Below are 9058 nucleotides of genomic sequence, written 5' to 3'. Positions count from 1 at the left end.
TTGTAAACGATCGTTTGGAGTTTGATAAGCGATCGTCTAGTCTCTGTTTGACTCATATTGTTTAATAAAGAATTCGTTCATCGTTTAGTTGCTATTCCGGGAGATTGTACCAACTTGTTACGTTAATAAAGTCTTTCAAGAATCAGTATCCTAACATGTTCCTTTAGTCTCATCCTTTAACCAAGATCATACAGAGTGCACAACTCCTAGATTCTCACACTGAGAATACCAAGGCAACCATTGTGGTGGTGTCCTCACTCGACTTGATTGATATCGAGGTTTTGGAGGCCATCCGTTGTGTGTTCGTGTTATTTGTGTGGTGGTTGTTGTTGATCACACTGTATTGTGGTCGTTGTGTTCGAGCATTCTTGTTTTGCTATCTTGGAGACTGAACGAATGTTCGTGATCAAGGGAGTTTGAAGAATGAGTCTTCAAAGGTATGATACTCTATCCGTTGATCTCATCTTAAAGCATGCTGTAATTTCGTATTGTGCATGACCTGTCAGTTTCTGTTTCTTGACTGTAATTATGTATGTTCAATATTGAATGGAATTTGGAACAATCATTCCACTACTCATGAAAATTCTCATGTCTGATTTCCTTCAAAGATGCACTTAAAGAGGACATCTTCGGTATTTTCGTTTTGAGAGCGTCGTCTTTTGCTTTTATCACATTTTTTTTTCATATATATACCCCACTCTTCATTATTTTTATTATATAATTAAAATAAATATTATCAATTATACATTTTACTCTCTTTGGTTATATTGAATTTTTTTTAATTTTTTTTACACATATATTCAAATTCAAATTAATATTTGTTTTATAAAAAAAATTCTTAAATTAATATTTGTTTTATAAAAAATCTTAAATTAATATGTATTATTTTGTTGAAAAAATAACAAATAAAATATAAAAAATATATTAATTTAAAAAGAAACTCATTAATAAAAATAACTATGTTATATAAGTTAAAAGTATATTAAATTAATTATAGATTAACGAATAATCATAAGGACATTCTTACAACATTATGTAAATTTAAGACATTCTCGAGTAGAAATCATACAAAAGAAACACAATTATTCAAGTGGTCCTAAATATTTTAAAAAATATTCTTACAAAAAAAATTATGATTATCAATGGATGTCGGATATCTGTAATTCTGAACATTTACAATCCCTAAGTTAATTTTTGGAACCATACTCACATACTCAGTACTCATTTAGGGATCAATATTATTATGTAGATATGCATAAATACATATAAATAATAACAATGATTGTCTAAATGTGAGTGTTTCTGAGTATATACAATAAACCTAAGGAACACAGATTGTCAAACTCTAAAAATAATAAATATGGAGAAGTGTAACCGATTCCAACCTCATATTAAAAACAACAATACCAAAATAATTTCAAATTGCATGTTTAAAGCTTGATACAACACCTTGAATCATTACGTTAAACATAATAACTTAAGTCTCGTTTGGTAATCATTTAGTTTTTTGTTTTTGTTTTTGAAAATTAAACCTATTTTATCCACATTTCTTATCATGATTTACATATTTAGTAAGTACAATGGTTGAATTCTTAGCTAAATTCCAAATAAAACAATTTTTTGAAAGCTACTTTTTTAGTTCTCAAATTTTGGCTAGATTTTTTAAACTATTGGTGAAAAGTAAATAACGAAAGAAGAAATTTGGGAGAGAAGTAGTGTCCATAGACTTAATTTTCAAAAACAAAAACAAAAACGAAATGATTAACAAACGAGTCCTAAAATATTAGTTTCCAAAAAGTATTTAGTCATCTTTTTCATATCAACCTCTTGTGTAGTGTAAGTCCTTGGGAAAAAAATGTTGTACATATAAAATTATCTGTATTGTATATAAACAATCCAAAAACACAAAGTAAATAAATATATATTTGATTTTTTTAATGAAATTGACTGCAAAAGTACAAATATTTTGAAACCTAAGACTAAATATCTAATTCAAATCCTATTAAAAGTATGACCTTTTGAACATAGGAACTAATAAAACTAGAAAAAAAAAAAAAAAAAAAAAGACTAGACCAAAAAGGTATTTTTCTCTAAAAACTTATATGATCAAAATAGAATAAGACATTTTTTTTGTTGTAACCATTTCGTTTTTTGTTTTTATTTTTGAAAATTAAGGCTATTTCCTCCTAATTTCTTACCATGATTTGTGTCTTTATTAAGTACAATAGTTCAAAAACGAATTTTTAAAAGCTATTTTTTTTTAATTTTTAAATTTAGACATAATTTTTTAAATCATTGATAAAAAGTAGATAATTAAGAAATAAATTTGAAGTTAAAAGTAATGTCTATAGATTTAATTTTAAAAATAAAAAATCAAATGATTTTTAAACGAGGCGTATTATCAAAAGATTTTAGCAAAAAAATAATAATAATATTTTAGCAAAAAAAATTAATTTGACTAATTAATTCCAACTTCCAAGTTGTAACGCTCCTTGAAAAGTACTTTAGCCAATGAATGAAGCCCAAAAAAAGAAAACTCTCCAAAAAAAAGCTCTTTCCAACTCTTCCAACGGTCATATTTCTCCAAAGAAATTCATCAAAATCATCGATGGCCGTTTCATTTCCTCTTCCTTTAAACCCAAACCCCACTTCCTATTCAATAAAAAACCCTCTTCTTCTTCTTCCTCTTTCATCAATTCCTTCACTTTTCTCTTTGATTCCCACTTTTCGCCTCTCTCCATCCATGGGCTGCTTTTCAGCTTGTTTTGGTGATTCCAAGCGCCGAAAACCCAGAAAGTCTGCCCTTGAAATTCCCCCTTCAAATCATGTAACCCCTTTTGATTTCTTCGTCTTTTTTCTTTTTTTTTTTTTTTTTTTGTGGGGTTTTGTTTTTGTTTCTGTTTCTGAATGATGGGTGATTCTGTTTTTCTTTGGTTGAGTGTTTTTGTAGATTCTTAAAGCTTCTGAAGGTGTTTGTGCGTTGAAGCAAGCGAAGGAAGTGGCTGATGTGTCGTTGATTGACCTAAATAAAGATTCTCTGTAAGATCTTTGCGGATTCTTTTAGTGTGTATTGAATTTTGATGGTTCTCTGATTAGTTTCCATGTCCATTTTTAGTTTGATCGTCCTATGAACTTGTGTGTTCTTGTTCGAAGTTTTCTTAATTTGAAGAAATGCTTCTAAATCCTGTAATTTGAAATCTGAGAAATGATTTTAAGTTCTCTATCTTGCTCCAAATAAGAGAGGGATTTAAAATGAATGAAATTAAATTCAAGAAAATAAAAAGTTCTCTCTGTTAAGTATCAATAGAGAATTAAGGTATGATGTTGTTAAATAAAAAGTATACTCTTGCTTTCAATTTTTGACTTATCAATAGAAAACTATGGTATGATGTTATTAAATAAGTAGTTTAGTTCAAGATTCTATAAAATCTGCTAAATCATTTCTTGCATGTGAGCTACTCAAACTAACCAATTTCAAAAAGAATTTTCACCTCAATGATACTTGAGAACTTGAGTGTTCTTGGAGTTCAGTTTTTGGGGTGTGGTTCTGATGTAGCTCTAGCTGTTTACTGGAATTTTCTTTGGTGAATTTTTCACTTCTTTAATTCACAGAGAGAAACTTGAAGAACAGATTGAGTTGTGTTACACAACTGAAAAAACATACCCAATTATTGAGGATGATAAAGTGGTTCCTTCTAAGGAAATTGAAAATAATTTGGATGAGATTAAGAAAGAGGAGAAGAGTGGAAGAGAAGATGATGAAGCAAGAGGAAGCTCAAATTCATCAAATGCATTTTCCTTACCTCTGAATCATAGATATGCAGTTTGCCAAAACAGTGATGATTATGATGAAGAATATGAGGAAGAAATGGACCATTTAGATGAAAAAGAAGAAGAAAGAAAAGATGAAGCTGCTGATGATGATGGGGATGAAAAAGATAAGTTATTGACTAAGCAGGAATCTTCAGAGTCTCTATTTTCTTTGTCATTAGGTTCAAGGATACAAGTTTTTACATTTGAGTCTGGGGAGAATGAGGTTAATAGTCCAGATCTAAGCCATTGTTCTCTTGATATTCAACCTGACAAGGCTTTGTCGGACAAAAAACCAGTATGTCGGAACGAGAACATCAATTCTGTTCTTAACCCAATTGAGAATGTTACTCATTCTTTGAATGATGCAAAAGTGATAACACTACCACCAGTTCATCATCTAGAAAAGGAGAATATCAATTTAGATAAAGATTGTGATGTATCAATCAGTCCGGAGCCTACCTTTCGTTCAATGAGAAAGTTGAAAGAAAATTGTAGCGATGTAAAGCACGTCGAGGACGAGATTGCGGTTGATACAAGCCTTTCAAACTGGTTAGTTGAATCTGAAACCACACCAAAATCCAAGAGTAATTCTAGCTCCATTGGAAACTCACCTATGTGGACGAGGAATTCAGCCAAAAGCTATGAAGATAGGCCAATTTTAGGAGCATTGACACTAGAAGAGCTTAGACAGTTCTCTGCATTTTCAACTCCGAGGCGATCTAGGAGTCGGAGTCCGGAGGAGACACCCATCATAGGCAGTGTTGGGAGTTATTGGAGTCATACAGGACAGGATGCAGATTCCAATCCAGGCTCATCTTGCCGAGGTTCGAAAACGACGAGGAAAAACCGAGAGGTATTGTTGATATCTTTCCTAATCTATAGATATCTTCCAGTTAATCAGTAGTGATATTAACTCTTGTTGGTTTGTGATTTCAGGATGAGAAAGTCAACTGGAATTCTACTCCATTTTTAGAAAGATTGGACATGGCTTTGGCATCAAATTCTGCTGAAGTTTAGTATGTCTCTTATTAGAACATTGTGTGTATGGTTTTGCTTTATAATTTGTCTGGTCATATTCATTTTTGTCTTGGAGAACTGAGACATTTTTTTAGATGTAAAAAGCAATTAGAAAAATAAGTAAATAGTAATTATTTTCTTTTTTATCAGTATAAATTCTATCTTCGGTTGTTAGCACTCATAAACATGCTATCTTTTTGTCAATAATTTTTCATTTTTCTTTCTATTTAGAAGTTAGGTCTGTTAAATGAAAAATTTAGGTACTATCTAAGCTGCACTTATATTTGTGCAGCTTAGACAGTTGTCTCTAAAAAAATTTTATGTAGCAAAAATATATTAAAAAAAAAGACTTTTTTTTAATAAAAAAATTGTATGGATTAAGTGCAGCCTCTTGCTCCCTTGAAAATATTGAGAATGTGATAAGTTAATGTAAGTTTGAAGGGAGGAAAGTTGTTTTAAAATGAAGCTTTTGAAAATCCATGAAATCTTTGTTTTAGTGAAAATTGACCTTCACTGGCTTTAGGAAGCATTACTGCCAAAGAAACAGCAGTAGGTCTACATAATTGATAAATTCTCTCACTTTCTAGGAGATAGGGAGTGTTCACCATTCAGTTCGATTTGGTTTGGGACTCAAATCGAATCAAATCGCAAATTTTTAAAATTATACTTTCTGAATCGAACATATGTTCGGTTCGGTTCGGTTTCAATGTTTTTTTTTGTTTTTTTTAAACCTTTTTTTTTATGTTTTTTCATAATTTCTAAATTATATTCGGTTCAGTTTTACCATTTTTTTAAAGTTTTTATTGCTTTTTCATATTTTTAAATATTATATATATATATATATATATATATATTAAAAAAGCGGTTCGGTTCGGTTTCAAACGAATCACAATAATTCGGTTTAAAAATATATCAAACCGAATCAAACCACATTAATTCGGTTTTGGCTCGATTTAACATTTGGTTCGGTTTTAGCAGTTTCAATGAACACCTCTACTAGGAGGTTGTTGAGGCTATTGGAGAGAGGGGGAATGGATGTGTTTGAATTTTTTTTTTTTTTTTTGGCAACTACAAAATGCATTTTAGAAATGAGTTATTTTAAGTGAAACACTTGAACCCAACTTTTTTTTTTTTTAGTATTTCATTGAGAATTCTTGGAATTTTTTTCCTTTAAGAAATAGCCCCTAAATGTTTGTGTGCTTTTTTAAATACCCCTTTTGAAAAAAATAGTTTTTTTTTTTATCCCTTGATGAAATTAATTTTGGCATTAAAAGACAACTTAGCTATTTTTTTTTAAAGAAAAAAAAACTTAGATGTTAAATTACATTTACACCCTCATACGTTAAATACATAAAGTAAAATAAATATTCATCATTTTTTTATTTTTTATTTTTTTAAAAACAGCTTTTTATTTACTTTTTTTTCCTATCAAACTTGCATGAAGGAAAAAACTAAATTTTTTGTCCCACGTTTTAAGTTGATGATTGAAATAAAAAGAAAATATGAGATTTCTTAAAATGTAATATGTGTTATTTTCTATAAAAATAAGGAAAGATAAACGAAAAAACTTTATTCAATATCATAAATAAATATATTCACAATTATTAAAAAAAAATGGTGGAATTTCTTTTCGGAAATCCATTTGAATTTTAGTTGTGTTGATGCAAATTTTGGACAAGGAGAAATGCACTCGACTTTCACGTGACGACAACTATAAATTTATAATTTGAGGAAGAGATGACCTGCAAAACAAAGAAAAGGGTTTTAATGCCAAAGTTAGAGATGAGAATATAGGATAGAGTAGAAGCTAGAAGTTCTAGATTAAGATCTAGATCCAAAGTCAAGTTACCTCACATGGAGTGATAATTAATGATATTTTTATTGTTGGGTTTGTGTCATAAAGGCTCGTAATTAATTAGTTTATTAATTAATTATTAATGATGCAATATTAATTTATCTTTTAACCAGAAAAATCCAAGGTTATTACATATAGTCTTAATATGTATATAGTAACATACAAGTGGATCATATTTAAGAAATAGTCTAAACGCCTATAATATATAAATAAAGTTGGGTGTCTTATGACCCACTTTGTAAAAGTTACAAATAATTTGATCCAAACTGTTTATGTAGAGACATATGAGTAGAGGTATCCTATAGAAAAATTTGGCATAGGATGATCATGTGATCGAAACGCAAAATATTTAATATCTCTTTGTAAATTCGTTAATTGATGAGATTAATATTTCATAGGATGATCATGTGCGATTCAATTTTAATCCTGAGTGATCTATGAACTCTTGTCTATAAGGTCAGTCCTTTGATTTGCACCGGTGAGAGTGACCTAAATTTTCGACTCAATAAGCCTACCATTTTCAGGATTGGACTAAATGAGGAGCTGAGAACATCACTTCACAAGATGAAATCCACTCCTTCCCGCATAGGTAAGTAGATGACTAGTTCCCTTAAGTACTGATTTTAGGTCTTGAACAAGGGGCTCGCCTTCTCATTGGCCCTAAAGGGGCTTAGTTTATGCTGGGACCATAAACAAATTGTTCATGAGAGGAATCAGTGGTACTTAAGGAAAAGAAGTAATTACAAGGATAAAATGGACATTTGACCTAGTTGTAATTATGAACAACTCGTGAAGGATCAATTTGCTCAAACTGATTACATCCATAGATACAACTTTTGTCCTACAATGCATAAGAGTTCAACTACGGGTCTATAGCAGTTTGCCCTGTAGTTAATGAATGAAGTTTAGTTTAATAGATCATTGGAGCTTATAATCTGTAGGTCCATAAGGTCTGCTGGCTAGCTCACCACGGACGAACAAGGATCAAATATGTTGAAAGAAAATTTGAAATGTTCAAATTTATGAGGAAAAAAAAATATGAATTGTATTGGATACAATGAATTACATGATTTATTATAAAGTTTTTTTTAATGACATTCAAATTATAACTTTATAATATGAAGAATTAATTTATTTGAATATGGTTCAAATAATTAATTATTTATTTGGATGAGATCCATATAAATAAATAAATTATTTAATTTGAATAAGATTCAAATTAAATAGATATGGGGGAATTAATTTATTTGAATATGATTCAAATAATTAATTATTTAATTTGAATGAGATTCAATTAAAGAGAATCTGTAGAAGACAAATATTTTAACATGATCTAAATATTTCAAACCTTCTAATATGAGATGTTAAATGGAAAGATATTTTTTATGAGATATTATTGAATATTTAATTCAAAATATCTGCAAAATATCTACAGATTCTCCTTATAGGATTAAGAGTGACCTTGTAGAGATCTATAAATAGGGTCATACGGAGCTATCATGGAATACACTTTCTATCATAATCTCTAAGTCATTCTGTACAGATTTCTCTTCCAAGAAAATTCTTCTAATGTTTAGAGAAGGGTTATCTAAAAATTCTCTCTCTCGTGTTTCCAGAGCGGTTCCTACAAGTTGGATCCTTACCAGAATTATAGTGAGGAAGATCTCGTGGAATAGAAAGACATCAAGAGAAGATTGCCAGTTCAAGGAGAAGATTTTGTTGTTGTTGTTGATCGGCAAAGGTACGATGCTTAACCTTTTCTTTTAATTTTTGTATTTTTAATTCTTTCAAGAAATCAAAGAACGTGATCACATGCTTTTGTTGGGGTTCAATTCCCTAAATTTATATGGAGAATGAGATGGAGTTTACCTTTTCCTCTTAGGATTGGATGAGATAGATATTTTTCTTATCCTAGATAGGATTAAATTCGATTGGATGAATAATTTACATACTTGGACGTATTTGAACTAAGTCCACTTTATCTTATATTTATCTTCTCTCATCTTTCCTTGATTTTTTGTCTATTTCGTCAGGTTCAAATTCACTCATAATATTAGCCTCCACCCCCAGGTTAAAATTTATGGTTTAACTTTTTAATTGTTATAAGCTGGGGTACTTGGAGCTCTTGGGAATAATGTTTTCTTAGAGTACACAATTTTACAATGATAAAAAGATTACTACAAAATAAATATGCATATTAAAAAGTTAGCAATTAATAACATGATACTTAAACAATCTCACTAATAACTTTCAATGTATGATTAGAAATTTTCATGTTTGAAATAGAACTTATTTGGGATTCCATATTCTAGTAGAAGTCTTCAAGGTTTTGGGGCTTTAGTTTTTTACTATGGGTTGAAACTATCTAATATC

The 9058-nt window shown here is 29.8% G+C and overlaps 1 protein-coding gene across 3 annotated transcripts; it reads left to right on the top strand.

The window, feature by feature from the left end:
• Window positions 1-2568: 2568 nt before the first annotated feature.
• Window positions 2569-8436, top strand: LOC120079490 (uncharacterized). Of its 3 annotated transcripts, none has more exons than XM_039033693.2 (5): window positions 2569-2827; window positions 2951-3039; window positions 3613-4666; window positions 4750-4829; window positions 8302-8436. In XM_039033693.2, coding segments are annotated over exons 1-5 (1443 nt in total). In that variant the 5' UTR covers window positions 2569-2608; the 3' UTR covers window positions 8303-8436. The 3 variants fall into 3 exon arrangements, with proteins under 3 accessions (XP_038889621.1, XP_038889622.1, XP_038889620.1); XM_039033694.2 differs by lacking the exon at window positions 8302-8436 and adding an exon at window positions 7210-7228; XM_039033692.2 differs by lacking the exon at window positions 8302-8436 and having other exon boundaries at window positions 2571-2827; window positions 4750-4986.
• The last annotated feature ends 622 nt before the right edge of the window (window positions 8437-9058 follow it).

Source organism: Benincasa hispida, chromosome 6 (assembly GCF_027475165.1).
Source record: "Benincasa hispida cultivar pf3 chromosome 6, pf3_genome.v1.1, whole genome shotgun sequence".
NCBI lineage: Eukaryota > Viridiplantae > Streptophyta > Magnoliopsida > Cucurbitales > Cucurbitaceae > Benincasa > Benincasa hispida.
Note: the sequence above shows the minus strand (reverse complement) of the source record. Positions and strands in the feature narration are given on the sequence as shown.